This window comes from Phodopus roborovskii, unplaced genomic scaffold, assembly GCF_943737965.1.
Source record: "Phodopus roborovskii unplaced genomic scaffold, PHOROB, whole genome shotgun sequence".
NCBI classification, from domain to species: Eukaryota; Metazoa; Chordata; class Mammalia; order Rodentia; family Cricetidae; genus Phodopus; species Phodopus roborovskii.
The window spans coordinates 4,000,479-4,022,027 of NW_026125278.1; the positions used below are offsets into that span (position 1 = coordinate 4,000,479).

At 40.8% G+C, this 21,549-nt stretch overlaps 1 protein-coding gene across 2 annotated transcripts in view; it reads right to left on the reverse strand.

The window, feature by feature from the left end:
- The window catches only part of Hs2st1 (heparan sulfate 2-O-sulfotransferase 1), a 132,886-nt gene that overhangs the window by 23,798 nt on the left and 87,539 nt on the right, over positions 1–21,549 (reverse strand). For both annotated transcript variants that reach the window (XM_051194704.1, XM_051194705.1), the window contains exon 2: positions 2,534–2,772. In XM_051194704.1, coding sequence (XP_051050661.1) covers positions 2,534–2,772 — 239 coding nt within the window. The remainder of the gene's footprint in view (positions 1–2,533; positions 2,773–21,549) is intronic.

The window sequence follows — 21,549 nt, forward strand, 5'->3', positions numbered from 1 at the left end:
GACATTTTTATTTCGTTGGCATTTCTCCCCAAGAATGTGGCACAATCTCTGTATGTAAATACCACATGTTCAGTAAGGTAAAGGAGACACTTGAGAGCAAAGCCGGCGGCTTTCCAGGGTGGCACAGGAGGACACTGTTGTGACCACTGACAGCTCTGTATTGGACGAAACATGTTTAGAGCTTTGCTTCTAAACTGTGAGAAAAGGAGTTAAGCATGTAAGTAGTTTACACAGTGCCTAGTATATAGCACATATATGATGTGTAGATCTGGGCTGGGTGGGATGAGCTGGGTTGGACTGCAATAGACTGAAGAGCTCCATTTGGATACATGAGGATCAAGGGGAGTCGGGCTTCCTAAGACAGCCCTAGCTTTCTGATGAGTTAATAGAACTTTAAATGAAATGTCTGTACAATAGCACATTCACTAAAGTCAGACATTGACTGGAGAAGAGTAAAACCACCCTTAATTCCTGCTTAATTTGCTAAATATTGTACACCAGTACAACAAAAATGACATTAAAACAAAACTATAGTAGAGAAGATAGGTTATTTGGAAACTGACTTTAAAATTATAGTTAAAAGTTTACATTCAGATGAAGCTTCTTGGGTTGCAAGGGAAAGCGCTCTAAACATGCCAAGCTAAGGAAAGGAAACCCAACGTGGCTTGTTTTTAGAAAATGGCTTCTACATAGATCAGAAATCTTTATATACACAGTACTGGAGGATACATCTGTATAAGCCACTCCTAATTAGGACCGGGCTTTGAATTACTGGCTGACATTTGAAGTATGTCATTTATTGCTTAAGACTACTTCCCTAAAGTGTCCTACAAAAACCAGCTCTCGGTGCCGTTTGTTACAGAAGCCCACTGCTCTGGGCCAGCACCGCCTTCTCCTCTATAAACACCAAGCTGTTGCAAGGAAAGCAGACGATGCATCCTACCCAAATGCAACTGGAAATGTAGCTATGGTGCTGACAAATGTCATGTGTGGGGAGCATCTCCACACTTACATTTCATGGAGAAAATAAAAGCATGGATGTCACTGCCAGATGCCTTGTAGCTGCCAGAACTTTGGAAGAAGGTTGGACACAAAACAAGTAAAAATCGAACAAACACGTTAAAAAATATTGCTGAGGAAATTTGATTTAAACCGTTTAAATCAAGGTATGCTGTGCAATGCAACAATGCAAATCTACTGCACATAATGTGAAAATGACATTTCCCTTGAGATGTACAATATTGTGCTGTGGGTTTTTTTTCTTTTTTTTAAATAACCAACACTGTTAAAAAAAAAATCGTGTGCTTCCTTTCATTTACAGAAAATTATCTGGCTAAAAGACATACATTTTTGGTTCTATGAAAAATAAATTATCCTATGGACAGCAAAAAAAAAAAAAAAAAAAAATTGAATGGGAGATGATATGCCATCTACCACACTACTAGCCTTCAAAACCAGCTCTTTAACCAAATCTTTATTTTTTATTCTCTGTGTAGTATAAGGGTTATAGATAGGTTAACAGTGTGAAAATGCTCAGTTCCATAACAAAACATGTTCTGCTGTTTCCAAAGAGCTCAAGTCCCAGCTGCAATCAGACTATAATAGATACCATCTAATGAAGCTACTCCAATAGCACTGGGGTTACCTAGGATTTCAGAATCTCTTTATGACGGTCAAATATTCTTCGCCTTCAATATTTACAATGAGAACTTTATAACTATAGTCATCACTGCAGGTATATGGAAAATATAAGCTACTTTTGGAAGAGATGAATAAACTAGATTTCATTTAACAATCTCTATTTAAAATACCATTTTATGAAGTTACCTGTCCACTTGATCATCTAAAACAATGAAAAGGTAAGATTTTGATAAAGACATCACCCAGAATCTTTCTCTAGGAGGTTCATTTATGGTTAATATGTACATGAGTTACTGAAGTTGAAGTTCAGGAGGCTAGTAAATAAGTGGGTACAGGTATTGAGTTAATACTTCCTCATCGTTAAGTTGAGACAATAAAATAACTTTTTCTGGCAGGCATCTCATCAAATTAAAAATAAACAAAACAAAAAAGATTTTATGCTGGGTGGTGGTGGTACACACCTTTCTTTAGTCCCAGAGCTTTGGGAGGCAGAGGTATGTGGATCTCTGTGAGTTTAAGGCCAGCCTAATCTACAGAGTGAGCTCCAGGACAGCAAGGACTACATAGAGAAAGCTTGTTTCAAAAATAAAAACAAAAAAACAACAACCAAGAAATTCCATATGTAAGAATATCAAAACTGTGTCTAAAACTTCTAGCTATTTATCAGTTTGCTTATTTCACAAATTTTTCACTATAGATTATATGTAAGAAAATACATCAAAAATAGGAAGATTATAAATTTGGAAAAAAGTTGGGCCTCCCCTCCCCCACACAACCTGCTTACAATTCACTGAGAAGAGTATACACATCCCTTTAAAACAGTTCATCCTTTGCTATACCAAACTGGAGGACATACCAGAAAGCATTTTTGCATTCCCTACATGGTAGTTACCTGATCTTGCAGTGACATTACTGGGTTATTTTTGGTAGTGTTGATGTGAAGAACATGGTATCTATTCTTTGCACACAAGTCATAGGCGATATTGGTAAACGAGGTGCTTGCAGTTTTGGGAACTCTGTTATAAATGATGACTATATCATCTTCTTCATCTAGTGTCAAATCCTGCCGAGGGCCATCCATTGTATGGCGCTGTTCAATTTCCCGGACTTCATGTCTTGCAATTGCCCTTTCTGTAAAGAAAAGAAAGCCGAATTAAGTTCTCGACCTTTTCCTTTTTAAAAAACTTTCAAAATAAAATAAAATAAAACTGCACACCAAAATTATCACACCAAAGTGTATATATCGCAATGAATGTCTATACACTTTTCATAGCCATTTTGAATAAACTAAGTTCTTGACAGCATTACACAATTATGAACACCTAACTTTTGATTGTTTTAAGGTGAGAGTAAAACATAAAATAATGGGGGGGGGGTGTCAATAACCAAGGCATAAGGAAAAGGAATAAAGGCAGACCAAGTTTTCAAGAGGATAATCTATTTGAGTCCACAAAAGCTTGAGCTCAATACACACCCTTCCTTCCTAAGAACGTTTGTGAAAAGACCAAAGCTTCAGTACTAGCTCTGCAGCAAAAGAAGAGATAGCACAAGAACAGAGGAAGAAAGAGTTAAAATGTGGCACAGACTAGTACCCACTGTTCCATTGTCATCTCTCGTCCTAACGGAAACTCCCCCACCTCACACACACAACTGACTGCGTGTGTTGTGGTTGGACTGTGAAATGCTGCCCAGGGGCAAACATGTTTGAACAGCCAGTGGCACTATTCTGGAAGGTTATGGAAGGTTAGGATGTGGAACCTGGATGAAGGAGAAGAGTGAGTCCCTAGAGTTCCTGCAACTAGGCCTCACTTTCTGTCACCTCTCTGGTTCCTGAAGGAGGATGCCAGTGTGAGCAGTATCCTGCTATTCTGGCTGCGAAGGCTTTCTGTCACGCGGACAGTGTCCCCCACGCAGTAAGTTTCTGTCACACGGACAGTGTCCCCCACGCAGTAAGTTTCTGTCACGCGGACAGTGTCCCCCATGCAGTAAGTTTCTGTCACGCGGACAGTGTCCCCCATGCAGTAAGTTTCTGTCACGCGGACAGTGTCCCCCCTCTCACAGTAAGTTTCTGTCACGCGGACAGTGTCCCCCATGCAGTAAGTTTCTGTCACGCGGACAGTGTCCCCCATGCAGTAAGTTTCTGTCACGCGGACAGTGTCCCCCACGCAGTAAGTTTCTGTCACGTGGACAGTGTCCCCCATGCAGTAAGTTTCTGTCACGTGGACAGTGTCCCCCCACGCAGTAAGTTTCTGTCACGTGGACAGTGTCCCCCTCTCACAGTAAGTTTCTGTCACGCGGACAGTGTCCCCCATGCAGTAAGTTTCTGTCACGTGGACAGTGTCCCCCATGCAGTAAGTTTCTGTCACGTGGACAGTGTCCCCCCACGCAGTAAGTTTCTGTCACGTGGACAGTGTCCCCCTCTCACAGTAAGTTTCTGTCACGCGGACAGTGTCCCCCATGCAGTAAGTTTCTGTCACGTGGACAGTGTCCCCCATGCAGTAAGTTTCTGTCACACGGACAGTGTCCCCCACGCAGTAAGTTTCTGTCACGCGGACAGTGTCCCCCACGCAGTAAGTTTCTGTCACATGGACAGTGTCCCCCCTCTCACAGTAAGTTTCTGTCACGTGGACAGTGTCCCCCATGCAGTAAGTTTCTGTCACGCGGACAGTGTCCCCCATGCAGTAAGTTTCTGTCATGTGGACAGTGTCCCTCACACAGTAAGTTTCTGTCATGCGGACAGTATCCCTCACACACTAAGTTTCTGTCACGTGGACAGTGTCCCCTCACACAGTAAGTTTCTGTCACGTGGACAGTGTCCCCCACGCAGTAAGGCTGTCACTTGGACAGTGTCCCCCATGCAGTAAGTTTCTGTCACGTGGACAGTGTCCCCTCATGCAATAGGTTAAAACAAACCCTCTCTTAAGTTGCTTCTTCTCAGGTATTTGGTCACACATTCACAGATAAATTGTACTTAGAAAAGAAATTATTCTATGGAATCTTTTTTGAAATCTACTTAGGATTTAATTACTTTCTAGTTTATTGGAAATTTCCAACAGCCAGGAAGGCATGCTAGCATCTGCCTTTAATTTGGGTTCAGATCTAGTTACCATGTACACGGAAGAGCCCTTTCCACTGCCTTCTTCTGGAAAGACACACATGCAGGTGAAACACCCATAAACGTAAAATGGACAATAGAAATTTAAACAAACAAACAAAAAGAACGGAATGGAAATTTCAGAGCTAAAATATAGTAACTGGGGTAAAAGCTTGTGAATGGTTTAACAGCAGAACAGAAAAGAGAACCGGAAGCAGAGCCCGGGAAGAAGGGAAGCCGTGGGGCCTGGGCTATAATCCGACAGTGCTGCAGCAACCTAAGAAATAAGCCAGAAAGAAGATGGCTAAAACAGAACCCAACCAACCATGGCTAGAACTAACGCCTGGCAGGAGACAGAGACATCTTGAGTCGAGAAACCCCAAATACATCCATCTGGGTCAAGACTCGTCATATTTAACAAAAACATTTGAAAGCAACTTGAGAAATTGAAGCTCGAACTAAAAAAGAATGTGGGAACTATCAACCATATTCCCACTGCGACCACAGAACAGGCAGCCATAGTATTAGAACTGAAGCTAAAAACCCCTATGCAGAGAACATGGTTTTCAAGCATAAGGAGCAAGACAACTCTCATAATATGAAAGGAAAAAAATGTTTAAAATTATCACTGATCAAACAAACTTAAAGACTGGCTTTAAAGCATTCTCTCAACTGAGGGCCAGTGAGGAGGCTCAAAAGCACTGGCTGTCAGGCCTGAAGACCAGAGTTCTAGTTCTAGACACATACAGAAGAAGAGAAATAACTCCGGTAAGTTGTCCTCTGGCATACGCAAGCCTGTGCTACACACAATAGTTGGAAAAACTAAACGAGGGAGGGAGGGAAGAACTGAAAAAGAATTTAAATTGAAAAAGAAATAGAGTAACAGAAACAACAAAAATGAAGAGAATAAAAAATCCATAAATACATGGACTTTCTCCAATTGATTTTTTTTGAGACTATAAACAGCCAAGTGAAAGTTGTAACACCATGGAATACGCAGACTATCTAATGAACCCCTCAGTAGCAGGACTGGAGAGGTGACGTAGCAGTCACTACTTCCTGCTCTTTCAGAGAACCCAGGTTCGGTTCCCAGCACTCGCACGGCAGCCATGAACTGTCTGTAATTCTAATTCCAGGGGACTTGTGTGAGCACTGCACACATGTGGTGCCGGTGACTAGACACACATATAAGAGCAACATTTTAAAATCTTAACATATCAGGCATGGAAAGCCTTCCTTTGAGTTGTTGGTCAGGGGATTCCAAGAGACTCACAAAACCATACAGGCCCTTGGTTGCCTCCAAAAACTGAAGTAAGATTCTGTTCGCTGAAGACCCACACAGGACATAGAACTTGGAGAACTGGATCTAGAAACCCCTTCTCTGCGGACTAGCTCTTACAGTAACTGAAGATGTGATGCGAGCAAACAAGGGAAAAGAGTAAGTCAACAGACCTACCCAACTGTGAGGCCTACGGACAACAACACACAGCACAGGAAGACATCTCCAAAGATGCAGTAGTGCCTCTTATATCATAGGGGTAACCAACAGCTGTCAAACTGGAAAAAGCAAGCTTAGGAGGGGGGAGTTCATTCTGATACTGTAAACACAGCCAACCACCTTGCTGAAGTCATGGCCCCTAGAGGAGCATTTCCTACTGATACTTTCCTAAACTGGTACAATCCCTAGCTGCATTCTGAATACTTATCCTATACCTAGAGAGAGATAAGTGTAGCTCTCACCTCTCATCAAAGAAGCTTCTTTGTGCAGCAGATGGAGAACACAACAGAAATCCATAGCTAGTCAAACTTCAGAAGAAAACAACTGACCAATGCCAACTGGTATATTTATAACAATCCCCACACCTAAGGGAACAGAGCCAAAGGACTGTGAGATAGTCTCCTTCATATTTAACAGAGAAGATGCATCCACATGAGCTAAAAAATAACGGTCACTTAAACAAGTCCCGAAGAATGACGGCATCAGTTGAGATGCCACTGGGTATGAGGAAAATCTCACAAGATCCTACCCCTAGAGGAAGAGCTATAGGCAATTTATGGCTGCTGAAATACCAGAATCAGTTTTCTTCAGGAATGAGCCCCGGATAAGTTATCTAATTCCATGCTGTCAGCCCTAAACACACACATATGGGAACATTAAATGGACTCCATAGGTTTTGTGTGTGTGTGTGTGCATGTATAAAATAATAATTAAAGAAGTTATGAACTTGATAGGGAGGAGATGGAGGATGGAAAGAGGGAGAGGGTGGGGATGATGTATAGCCAGCACCAATGTATGAATTCAGAACTTTAAATAGAAAATAAAAAGTGGCTGGGTGGTAGCAGCTCACACCTTTAATCCCAGCGCTCGGGAGACAGAAGCAGGAGAATCTCAATGAGTTCGAGGCCAGCCTGGTCTACAAAGTGAGTTCCAGGACAGCCAGAACTGTCACACAGAGAAACCCTGCCTCAAAAAGCCAAAAAGGAAATAAATAAATAGTAAAATAAGGATAATACCCTGTCAAAATATAATATAATGATGTTTCTTCTCCTTTTGAATTTTTGAAAGTGCATTTAAGCAATGAAAGTAAAAACTGAAGCATGAAATTTGGTTCAAAATTCATGCATAGCAAACACTTAACCCGTGTTATAAACAGAGAATAAGAAGGCCTGAATGGAACAGTGGCTTCTACACTTCCTGTGAATTTGTAAAACGCCATCAATAAAGGGAATGTAGTGTTTACGTAATGAAGGACATAACTTTGAAAGAAGCTATGCAAAAATACTACACTCAAAATACTCTAGGATAAAAGGTAACTATGGAAAAAAAAAAATCACAAGAATACAGAAAACAGAAATTCTGGACAAGAGTCCAGAAAACAAAAATCCAGAACAGAAAACAAAACGTCAAAAGAACTTTTAAAATTACGTGTAAAGTGAATGAACACAAATGAAATAGTGTTAATATTCATGGTACATATAGAACAGAAGACAGGAGAAATCTATTGCATATATACATACATGAGAGTAACACTAATTAATAAAGATGATACACAAATGGAGATACACCTGAAGAGATGCTTGAAGCAGTTCTGAGGAAATACAGATCAACAGTACAATGAGGCACCACCTGGGGGTCACTGGGACAGCTGCTATTAAACAGGGCTCATGAGAGAGCAGACAACCAGGACCCTCGTAACACTGCTGGAAAGATTCTAAGTGTATTTGCAATGAAAAACATTTTTGTGGTGATATGTTATTTATGATTTATGCCTGAGCATTCAGAAAGCAACAGCCACAGAAGCCAGGTATACACCTTCAATCCCAGGACTCAGGATTAAGAGTTAGCGGGATCTCTCTGAGTTCAAAGCCACCTAGGGATACACTAGATTGAATCAGTGTAACAGAGTAACATATCACATGCCTTCAATCCCAGCACTAAAGAGGTATAAAAGATAGAAGCAGGGTCTTCAGTGCTCAGTAGGACACACTGACTCTCCAGCCACACTGAAGATCAACGAGGACAGGAAGACACTGAAGTTTCAGGACTCTGTTATATTTTTGGTTGTGAGCCTAGCCTTTAACGGCTGAACCATCTTTCCAGCTGGAAGTCTCAGGGTTCTCTAGCACGCTGAGGAGAGGCAGCCGTCGGAGGCTAGTGGCGAGCTGCTTTGCTTTTCTGGCCTTTAGTTTGAAGCTTGAACCCCAGTGTCAGTCTCTGGGTCTTTTATTTATTGTGTTACACACTTTGGCATTTCTCACAGAGCATGACTTAGCAATTCCACCCCTAGGTAGATATTCCAAGAAACTGAAGACAAGTATTTATTTAAGCAAACACTTGATATGTACAACAGCACTTTTCTCTAAAGCCAAAAGATGGGAATAGTTCAGAAATCCATCTAGAGATGAATAACACATGGTATGTATAGTATTCCTCCTTAAAAAGAATAAAGTATGAATGTCAAAATAAGTGAAAAAAGCAAGACCTTAATGACCTACAATGAAGTATTTGTAACAGATGATTCACTGAAGCACAACAGAATGGTGGCTGTCACAGGATAGGGAGGAAAGGGAATAATTCCTTAGCTGTACTAGAGCATTTCCAACAGAAAGATGAAAATATTTTGAAAGAAAACTAGAAGTAGTCCTTGTAACATTGAAGGCACTAGATGGTAGTGAACTGCTCAATTTAAAATGGCTAACTTATGTGAATTTCACTTAAAAACATGTCAAAAACAAGAAAGTACAATATACAGCTCTTAAAATATTAGTTCATTTTAATAATATTAAAAACAAAACTATTAATAAAACAAAAAGTTTATAAAGTGCGTTATTCGTTATTTCTGAGTTACTGCTGCCTTAGTGGCTCAGGTTTATACTGAGTTTATAATTTACCTACTCTCAAATGCACACCTCTGTACTTTTCCTCAGTAGGTAGAATTTTGTTTGGACTCCCAGCCAGCTCCCAAATAAAGACAAGGAGACTCCATTAATTATGAATGCTCAGCTTTAGCTTAGGCTTGTCCCACAGCTCATTTAACTTAATTTAATCTATTTCTATTCATCTACATTTGGCCTTGGGACTTTTTACCTTTCTAGCATCCTGTATGTCATGTCTGCCCGACTGGCCCCAGGAGTCTCCCTGGCGTCTCCTTTTCTTTCCCTCCCAAGCCTAAATTTCTCCTCCTGCTTACCCCCCTTACCTGGAAGTTCTGCCTATACCTCCTCCCTTGTTATTAGCTGTTCATATTTTTATTAGACCAATTAGATTCTTTAGGCATGCAGGATAAAATAGCAACATCTTTACATAATTAAACAAATGAAACACTTCTTTACATAGTTAAACAATATTCAGCAACATAAACAATGCAACATTATTATTGCATAGCTAAACAGATACTCTGCAACACTGCCTCACTGAGAAGCCCACTATTATCTCCACTTAGTCATGAAACTGATGTCAGGGAAGTGACCACTTCTGATACTGATGTAAGAGCACAATTACAGGTCAATCTGACCCCAGAGTCTGTGCTCTACGCCGTATTGGCTGAAATTTAGTATTTTCCTCACTGTTGTTAGAACAGACGGGGCACAACTTTACAATCAAATCCTGTAGGACATAGTACAGAGGTGTACTCTAAAACTGCTAAGTTAAAGAAAATGGTGGGTTTTTTTAATTTTGGAACTTGCAAAGCATTTTTGGTTATTTTAGTGAAACAGATGGACAGTACTCAACTGTTTTCTAGGAACTAAAAAGCAAAACATGCTTATTATCTTTGGAATGTCTTGTGTCTTGCTAGTGTATCATTATCTCAAAAATTTTAATGTTAAAAAAAAAATCAAAGCCAAAGCAACATAATTCTTAAATTCCTGCCATTTAGCAATCCATTAACGGTACAATATTCTGAGTGCCATTCGTGAGTATTTATGAAACGGTCATCGTTTTCCTGTCGGTGGTGGGTCACTACTGCAAGGGCAGCAAAGACGGACAGGGTTTGTGGGAAAACACCCTCCATGCCCTTCCTTGCCTCTTTTCAAGTCAGTAATTATTCCACATACATATTTTATAAAGGAAAAACGCTGTAAAATAAAGTCAAGTGCTGACTTCAATCACTGCTCTTCCCTCATTTCGATGGCTTGAATACCTGGAAGTCAGTGCAGCCGGCCAGTCCATTTATTCTATTTCCTTTTTTACGAGTCTTAACAAAGTATGTATCTCAAATTATGTTTCAAATTTCAGAAATGTCTTAAGTGCTCCTATTTCAGTTCCGTCTTGTACAGAATTGAATGAATGTCACTGTAACAAATGCTATGAAAACAAAATGCTTCCAAATCCAAGAGTGGGGGAGGAGGAGTCTGGAAAACACGCTGGGTCAGTTAGGCCGTAAAAGGATGGGACAGCTTCCAAACTGTGGCGATGACACATGGGGGAAGGCAAGCGCATGGGTAGCAGGTAATAAATACTAGGCATTGTTGTAAGATCGTGATATTACATAACAGTAATGGCTAACGGGAAGCAGCTGAGAACAACCCTGCACTGTTATTGGGCCTCTCTGTTGGCCAGGGACAGTTCCACATGTTTAGGTGAACACAAATTCATCCAATTTTTAAAAGAATCTGGACAAAGCCGGACTCAAGAAGAGTAAATATAAAGTTGTCAGAATTCAGATCCTTACCTGGCACTGGAGCCTACATTCCTATTAAAATGGAGTAATTACTTTCTTAAGCCACAAGAAAGGCCATTTGTATTCACTGGCACAGGGTCAGTGTGTGACATTTCAGGCACACACCAACGACTAGAGTACATCCAGAATGGGTATGGACTACATTACCATGATGCATACCGAGAGCACTGTTTAGAAAACACACAGTAGGACAAATGCACTGGGGGAAAAAGGAAAAAGAAAAAGGCCCATCTCTGTGTAGCATCCTGGGCACGCTGGGTCAACAGAAGTAGGCAAGCTTTCCAGGTTGGAGTAGGGTAAAGCTGTTGGTCCCTGCTGAAACAGACGTTGGGTGAGGAACAAAGGACAAAACAGAAAGGACGCTAAAACAGAGCCAAAACTAGGGACTCTCTGAGGTAAATAAACACTAAACTCCTCAACGTTGTGATATTCTTCTAACAGAGCAAGCAATGTGAAACAGAACCACAAGAAAAAGTTGTCCCGAAACAGCGAAGAGGAAGGGACTGGGTGCATAATCGCCTGACACAGTCACGTTTTATGCAGTGATATGAAGACAAGCTCATCCTGGGAAAATGTAGCTTGAGACGCTGCACTTCGTGTCCCCATTTTGTCCCCAGGGCCCATGCATACAGCTATGTTAAGATCTATCTGTATGCTGAAGAAAAGAATTGATCTCATAAGCTGAGCAGTCAAGATATTTCCAGCAGCTTTAAGTGATGAGAATGCTGTGGCCATTTATAATCAAGTCACTGTGGCATCAGATTTTTAAGTAATTATTAGCGCTGAAGTACTATTTCAGGTTTTGGAGGGTTATCTATGCTTGGGAAGTCTGATGAAGTGTTACAATAAAAGCTTGAATGAGCCAGCACAGCGGCATGCAACTGGAGTTCCAGGGCCAGGGAACGCCACCGGGGCTCAGGAGTTTGAGGCCAGCCTGGGCGACATATCAACCCACCATCTATGCAAAAGTCTATAATAGCACGTGACAGAAGCTGCGGAAGCAGGAAGGCTACAAGAGGGTTCCTAGGAAATGTCTGAGAAGAGAAAGAAAATCCCTTCTTCAGGGGGCAAAGGGGTGGAATGGGTTGGAGGAGGCTTGGACCAACACCGTGGGTACAAGAAACAGCATGCTCCAATGCACAAAGCCTAGACAAAGGGGAAGGAGTAAGCAAGTGGGGCAGGGGAGAATGGCTGGGCAGTGGTCACAACGATGTGTGAGAGCCATCCAGGAATATGCTTGCTAGCCCAGGCTGGCTCGGAACTCACTATGTAGCTCAGGCTGACCCTGAACTTACAACAAGACCCCCTATAGTAAGCATTCACTATGAGAGGGAATATACACTTAGTATATAGTCATAGAATTTTCACAGAGGCACACAAAGCAGGTACAAAGTGACAGAATTCTGTGTCCGGACAGGGGTCCAGGAAGAGGACCATTTCTTCAGAAAGCACAGTGCCTACCGATGCTGGCCACGAACAGCTGTGGCACTGACTGCCGTTCCTCTTGGGGCCACAGCAAGGAGGACAATGCCTGACTAGAGATGGATGCTTAGTGCCAACAGGTGACCTAACAGTAGATACCTCGGAGCAAGCGAGGGAATTCTGCTCTCCATTGTTAAAAGCACACCCGAGACATCTCTGGAAGATTCCACTAGAAAGGCTGCGCTCAAGACCGAGTGAAAACAGTGTCTTAATGTAAATCCAACCCCACATAAGTTGTCAGGGTGAGAGGAAAACTGGACTAAGGGTTTTAGATGAAGCCATTTTCACACAGCAGCAGAATGTCTGGGTGGTAACGTACGAACTTCTGAAAATACACATCTCAGGATCCATCTAACCCAAAGACAGAAAAGTAGAAATCACAACACTGCTGATGTCAAAGGGGTGAATGAGTTCACGATGGTGGGAATCAAACGGAATGCCTCAAAGGAGGGCTCTGACACCAGAGGCCTCTGAGATGAAGGCCCCTATGCCTCTTACCACTACCGTCCTATATCTGGAATACAACAAAATACAAGTCCCCAGGAACAACCACACGATGGTTAATGATTACTGTAAGTAGTTTTTGCTATGCTGTCCACCATTAAACACCCATCTTTAGCATAGGGTGGTATACAAGCATCTGAAGAACACAGAGCTATGTCTCAGGGATACCACTTCGGAATGTGTCTTGAAGGCACAGGAACGCACACTACAACACACTGCACCAAACTAATGTGAAGCTCGGGTAGTAGACCACTCCATTTACAAGTAAAAATAAAGACATGGAAATGTAGAGGCTGAGAGAGGAATAAAATAAATTCTACCGGGAAGACACTTAAAGTTGTTACCATGCAAACACTGGTGGAAAGACCCAACACTGGGGATTCAATTAAATGCAAGCTTTGTAATCCACCCAAAATATTAATTTTGGTATTAAAGTAGCAAAAAAATTCAGAGTTTTTTTTTCTTTTTTTTTTTTCTTTTTTGGCAATTTTTAGCATAAGTACAAATTGCCATTAAGTATATGTGCTTTGATTGTTGAGATAAGTACCGCTGGAAGATGAAAGATTTCAAAATCAAGAAAGGAATGCCAGGGCTGTGTACAAAGTTGCATTTTTTCACAGTGTAGCAGCTGCACCTGGTACTCCATTCACTAGTAAATAACAAGAATAAGGGGTAGCTACAACTCAGTTCCAGCTGGGTTTGGGCTCATTATGGAAAACTTAATGCTGCAGCTGTTCCAAAATTAGAGTTAGCATGTTGAAAGCTGGATATTTCGCTAGAGTCGGAAACACACAATATTCCAGAGGGTCCCCACAGGGGCCTGCATCAGGGTCATCTGAAATGACTGTGACAGTAACGCCCGTCATTCCACCTTCACTAGTTACACATTCAGGACCAAGGGCATGGTCTATCCAGCCGCCAGGTGAAGTATGACAGTCTAATAATACCCAGAATCAATGTTTTACTGAGTATTTGTCAGCTGTAGGAGTCTGTGCTACTTTCTGTTCATTTAGGCTAAATCTAAAAAAGGCTACCCAGCTAGTTGAGAGGTCATGACACCTAATTTCGAAACTATTTTATTTTTTATTTATTTTATGCTTATGAGTAGATGCCTGCATAAGTTTACATGCACATGTGTACAGTTGGCTGAAGAGGTCAGAGGTTATCAGACCTAGAACTGGAGTTACAGGGGTGTGTAGGCTGCCTGATGTGGGTCCTTGGGACTGAAGGTTACCTGAAAGAGCTGAGCCATCTCTAGTTCCCATTTTGATTTTAATGTCTTAGTTTTAGTTTCAGGTGGTCTAAGATAACCTAGAAATAAGTCTAAATATAACAAAGCAATCTTCACAAAAATTAAATTTTAGAGATAAGGTTATTCGATACAAATTGCTCAACCTTTTAAAGTCTTATTTCTAATTCTTACCATTGACATTTACGCATTACAAGTAAAAGGTAGAGGTTGCTGAGATGGTTGTACACCTGAGGACCTGAGCTGGATCCTGGGAACCCATAAAGAGGCAGCAGCTGAGAGGACCAGAGAGAGCTTCTAGAAGCCATACTCTGAGTGCTACATCATGCACACTGACAAACAGAACTTTTAGATAAAAGATCCATACATGCTAATGAAAATGAAGAGGATGCAAGATAGGACAATAAAAGATTCATTTACATAACGCTGTAAGAAAATAACCTTAAATGAAAGGAAAATGCTGAGGGCAATTCAAATATAGGAGGTTTCATCATCATTTCATATATATATATATATATATATATATATATATATATATATATATATATATATATACACACACACACACACACACACCACACACACACAGATAGATATATTTTTTGAGACAGTGGTTTCCTCTATAGCTCAGAATGGCCCCAGCATCCCTACTGCTGAGATGCTGAAGTATTTTTACAAGTTACAAGTTTATGCAATGAAGTTTCTTCCTTGTCTTGTCCCATCATTCAGTTCACATGTTCTATAATATACAACCACCATTATTAGTTACCTGTTCAGAGGTCATTTAATGCATATGCAGGCAAAAGTAAGTAACTACTTAGGTCTTTCTAGCATCACTGTTAAGATAACACATAACTCACAAGGTCATATGTAACTTCTTTAAAAATTTACTGATACTTTTAATATTTGACCCTATTTTTAAGAAAAAAGCTTAATGTACACACTAGTACTATATCAGTTTCCCAACAGATAGAAATGAAAAGTTATAAACTTTGACATTAAGCCTCTGGTTTCTAAGAGACTCACTGTGCCTAGCTGACTCTACAGTGATAATTTAGAAAGTGCAGCTCCTTAACTAGTCACATGGGTTAGCAATATTTAGAACTCAAGAAATGTTGTCATTTTGAAATATTTAAATGTTAAAAAAAAATCTGTTGTAAAAAAGGGGAAATCGGAAAATTTAAGTCAGAATTATATACTATTCTCATGGTGTTAATAGATTTTTACAGAACCTCTCAACATAGTTACTGCTCCTCAATATGCAGAGAGGTGTTTTACATATCGAAACTGTTGAATTTATACCAGATGATACACAATTGATGTTAATGTTTATTCAGTTACAAGACATAATCAGGAATAGGAATCATGCCATATATAAAATACACATCTGATCCCATACGGGTCTGCTAGGCCCTCTAACATAAGGTAATGATAAAATTGATCAACTGTTAAAGGAAGGCCTCAGAATTTCATTAAAAAATGAATAGCAAAGGTTTGAAAAAACACTTTTCCATCACTTGACAACAAGCCAAGGATATTATAAGGAAATGTCCTACTTGTTTTTTTATACAATCAAACACCCCTACCGGCAGGAAGTAATGCAAAAGGTACTCAAAGAAACGAAATCTGGCAGATGGATATGTTCCATTTTGTAGACTTTGGAAAATTAAAATAAGTACACCACACCAGGTTTTCAATGGGAAATTGCTTTGACTTCAGAAAAGGCTGATTCAGTAATTACACATTTGCTATAAGTTATGGCCATCATGGGTATACCTGCACAAATAAAGACAGACAATGTTCCAGCACATGTCTCTAAGAAAATAAAACAGTCTTTTGCTTATTATAATATAAAGCATATTACAAGTATACACAATCCTATAGGGCAGGCAGTTATAAAATGATCAAATCAAACTCTAAAGGATATGCTAAATAAACAGAAAGGGATGATAAAGAACCCTAGAAATAGATGCATAGTGCTTTGTTAACTTTGAATTTTCTGAATGCTAATGAGAACAGCTAACCCCAACCTCAGATTCAGAGAAAAGAGGCTGACTAAAGTTCTAGGTCAGCCAAAGCTGCAAGTAAAACTGTATCTCAAAATAAATAAATAATAAAAAAAATAACAACACTCAGAAGAATCAGAGGAATCCCAGTAGCTCATGAGATTTCACCTATACTATGCAGTACACAGAATCTTTTTTTCAAGGTAAAATATAATTACATCATTTCCTTCTTCCCTTTTCTTACTCCAACCCTCCTCATGTACCCTTCCTATATCTCATATTCATGATTTGTTTAATTATTGCTACAAATATAGGTTCCTACATATATAACCAGCCCAGTCTATATAATATTACGTATATATCCATTTCCAGAGCAAGCCATTTGGTTCTGGATGATAACCAATGAGATGGACTCAGGCTCTCAGCATTCTTACAGTTCTTTGTTCCAGTGCTGAAGCATCATGAGATTTTCCTCTCCCATGCTAGCATGTCTATTGGTGTCTTCCTCACTCAAGTCATGTTTAGGAGTCATACTGGTGAAACTTATGTATGTAGCTTCTCTGGCATTTCTAGATGTATTCTCACAGCAAACCTCCTGTTCCTGTGGTTCTTTAAATCTCTCTGCTACCATGACTTCCCCTAAGCCTTAGGTACAACACGTATGTTGTAGATGTGTCCTGTCAGTTGGGGCAGGATACCACAGATCTCTTGTTCTCTACATTTTTATACGTTGTGGTTTTCTGAAATGGTTTCTACCTGCTGTAAGAAAAGTTTCTTTGATGAGGGCTGAGAGCTATAATTATCTGTGGGTACAAGTATAAATATTTAGAATGCAACTAGGAATTATGCTGGTTTAGTAAAAGTTGTGGTTGTAGGTTCTCCTCCAAGATCTAAGACATGACTTAGGAGCCCCGGGTAATCAGCTAAGTTGCCAATACCAGGCACTGATTTCCCTGTTGTTGGTTGTTGAGTGGGCCTTAAGCCCGTTGGTTACCTCCAAGCTATGTGTGCCACTATTGTACCCTTAAGATACTGTGTCATACTGGTCATTGTTATAGTTCATAGGTATGGTGGTTTGAATGGAAATGGTCCCCACAGGCTTAAATATTTGCACGCTGAGTCACCAGTTGGTAAACTAAGAGGGATTAGAAGGATTAGGAAGTGTGGCCTTGGAGGAAATGTGTTACTGGGGATGGGCTTTTAAGTTTCAAAAGTCCATACTAGGCCCAGTGACTCTCTGCCTGCTACCTGCAGATCAGGATGTAGCTCTACTACTTCTCCAGCACCAGACCTGTCCCACCATGCTCCCCCGCATGATGATGATAAACTAACCCTCTGAAACTGTAAGCAAAGCCCCTAACCAATGCCTTGGTCATGGTGTCTTGTCACAGCAATAGAACACTAAGACAATAGACACCACAGCTGGTTAGGACTGCTGATTGCTTCCGTCCCTGGGAAGTTTGCATGGCACTTTCTAGAACCATCAAAGCTAGTCCTCCCAGAATCTTAGAAAAACAGTTACTACTGACAGTCTTTGCACTCCAAAAGAAGACTCTCTGCCTACAAACACTCCCCATTACTTGGTGCTTGTGAGCATTCAACAGGGTTCTTGCACTTCATCTGCTATTTTAATTCCCCTGAAAAACAGTTACAAACAAAATGGCATGAAGCCTGAGTGAGATGACGCAAATGAGGGAATTTTACTCAGATGATAAAACTTACGGCAGGAAAAAATGAAGTCATATTTTCAAGTTTGATTTGTTACCTTTGGAAGTGTTATTTCCAGAAAACTACACTCTTTCAAAACAATGAGAACGCCTGTTTTCTCTAACCACAGAAACTGTGTTGGTAATTTTTAAATCATTGTATAAGAGATAAAAGACCAATACACATGTTAATTGTAAGTTTTTAATGTAAATAAAATATATTTTTAAAAACACAAGTTGGCTAGAAACATGGCTCAGTGGTTAAAAGCACAGGCTGCTCTTCCAGAGGACCCAGGTTCAATTCCCAGCACCCACATGGCAGCTCACAACTGTCTGTGACTCCAGTCCCAGGGGTCCAGACACCCTCTTCTGCCACAGGTATGAGGTAGACACGTAGTATACAGATATACACACAGAAAAAAAAAAAACACTCATACACAGAAATAAATGTAAATTAAAAAAATTAAAAACATCTATATTTCCCACTTATTCTAATCAACAAATTATATGACAGAGACCCTGATTTTAATCACAGCACAAACAAATATACAACAATAATCTACTGTTCTCTTTCATAGTCTCTCAAAGGAATGGTGCTGAGCCTGTCCACTAGCTCATCTTACCACTTTCATAAACTGCCTCACAGCATGACAAATCTACTTCACAGTTACCATGTGATCTTAGACACAACGTAATAAGCAGGGCGTCACTTTCTTCTGTTTTAAATTACGTATTTATTATTCATTTTGTATGCATACACAACCCAAGAGACAGATGCACAGAGGTCAGGGGACAACTTTCAGGAGCTGCTGTCTCCTCCATGTAGGTCTAGAGGAACCTGAGTTAAGAGGCTTGCTGCTGCTGGCAGGTGCCTTTCCACCACCCACCTCCCCACAAAGACCAGAGCGTCTCTGCAGACATGAGTGTGAGATGCTTGTGCTGGTCACAGAGGAAAGCACATCTGAGACCAACTGCCGTAATCTCCAATGTGACACTGTGAAGCATGATTTGTCTCCCCCCACACCTCTGCCAGACCCCTTCAGTTTCAAGCCAATGAAATTAGATATGACCACAGTTCTTTGTGATGATGGGAATTGCTTTTGACACATGTGAACCTTCTCTCGCAACAAAATTTGTCAAAAATTGCCCTGTCTTAAGTCAAAATAACATCTCCAATTCTACCCTTGGAGAAAGTACGGAACATAACGTCTATGCTAATAAAAAGTTAAGGTTATTCACATTGACTGTATGACATGCTTGCTCTGTCTACCCCATTTCCACTACTGATTCGCACACGAGCAGCAAACTGATGGATCTCTATTGAAGTCAGGCAAGTTTTCACTGTTGAGAGCACAAACACTCTGGAGAACAGATGCTGCCATCAAGCTGAGTGTTCAGTTATTCTACTTTGAAATTAAGTGAAGCACTTGTTTAAAAATGTTTTCTCATTAGAACACACAATGATCATTTTAAATTCTATCTGCTATAATAGGATATTTCTATGACACTGCAATCTGGACTATGCCATAAACTCCATTGTACTCCAACAGATGGAAATCATAAAGTGATATTTAGCTACAGATTTTCTGTCACACAGTTTTGCAAACTGAAGAAGAGAGGGGAAAAAAAAAATCAACATTTGCAACCAACTAGAAACACAATACTAACTAGTAAGCTAAAGTGATGGTAATGTGACACAGAGTATAAATGCCCTCATTTTAATGTAATGCGGCTTCCAATAGGAAAAGGAAACATCAAAATGCAGCTTCACAAAGTTAGTCATGACGTGATAATGCAGGGCTAAGAGGACAGATGATGGGCAAGGCATCTTCACTGCACGGACTGCAGCCACGGCCTCATCATGCCAGGCAATCAGATAATGCACGGACACTTGCAACGCAGTCCATAAAATGCCAGCAGAGGTCCTTTTAACGATTCAAGATCACATTATTCATGTACACATGAACGCACAGGCTCCACACTTAGTTTGGAAAAGCAATGCTCAGCAAACTAACATTATTTTATGCTATGCCCTGGCTCACTCAGGTGCTCAAGAATACCACTGTAGTTTTGGTTCTGGTATCATCGTCCAGGGCCCTGTGGGATATTTTCACACTGTATGAATGTGTGTCACTGCAACTGGTTTAATAAAGAAGCTGGATGGCCAATAGCTGGACAGGATAAGGTTAGGAGGTGAGCCATTAGGAGGTGAGCCAAACAGAGAATGCTGGGAAGAAGGGAGGAATCACAGAAGTAATGAGCACATGCAGAGAGAAACAAGATGGACATTGTTAGTATTCAGGCATCTGTGCTGGCCTGCCCTTGGGGTTCTGACAGGATACGCCCTCAGCTGCAGCCAATAAGAGCACATTCACTATGTTCCCTTTGAAGAGGGCTCTGCCCACCTCTCATCTTCCTCTCTCTCCCTCTCTTCCTCTCTCTCTTTCTCTTCCACCACTCTTATCCCGAGGGACCAGTCTCTGTCCCCCTCTGCTCTTCCAATAAATCTCCTATGTGAGTCCTGCTGTATGGCCTGACTTCTCTTGTCAGTGCTTTTAAAATTACAGCAGGCATGCTGTACTGAGCAAAGGTTCAAGCCTGTGGCAAAGCATAGATAAAAACATGGGTTAATTGAAAATGTAAGAGTTAGCTAATAACAAGCTAACTGAGCATTTGTAATTAATAGTAAGCCTCTGTGTGGTTACTTGGGAGCTTGCTTGAGAGACAGAACTTCTGCCTCACACATGCTAAGCACACACCGTACCACAACAAACCTGTTAAGAGAAAAACCTAATTGTTTATTTACATGCTTAACTCCACATATTTTGTGAAGCCACAATATATCAATTTAAGCAGGTAAAGATAAAGAATTGTAAGATGGACAGATCACTGAAGTAACGAAAAGACTAGCTACTAAAAGGGAGAACTCTGAAGAACAATAAAGGAACAGCAGGGAACAAGCAGACACCCACTCCAGCACCAAAAGAGGCAGCAAGAAAGAGTTCCCTTCAGGCTCAGATCCAGACTCTGATGTAAAGCAGTTCATGCTTCGGGGTCCCTCCCGAAGATCTGGATGTTCTAAGGAAGGTGGGACATCCCATCCTGCAGGGAAGCTCAGCTCAGGAGGTAAATAACTCACAAGGCTTCGTGCAGTCTCTGAAACCAACTGGATTGACTAGGCCTGCCCAAGCACATAAAAACAATAAGGACTGCTGACAGTCAAGTTATTCTTAGATAAGTCAAGCTGCCTAGATAAGAGATTCAAGCAAGCTGAGCTGCATAAATGAGGCTCAGCCCAGCAATCTGTCTACAAGGAGAGATCAGCTGCTTATTTAGAAGAGGCTCAGACTACCTGGGCTGCCTCACCACCCTGTTCAGTAGCCTGCAAGGGTTTCAAGCAGGCTGGAGTGGGTTTCGATGATGTAAGTGTCCTATGCTCTTGAGCCCAACCCTTACCATGGTCTTTCTTCTAAGTAAATGAGTCTCATCCAGCGGGACTGTGGTGGGATCCTTTAGCTTGTCATTTTTTCCCTATCTAGGGTAGCCAATTATGTATTCCTGCCTCCCCAGGAGTCATACTGTGTAACATACGACCTTCTGTGGCCCTGTGCCAGCAAACTTTCCTAGAAATCGATTCTCTAAGGTATAATAAATGCTGGTTAAGGAACCACCCCACTCCATCATA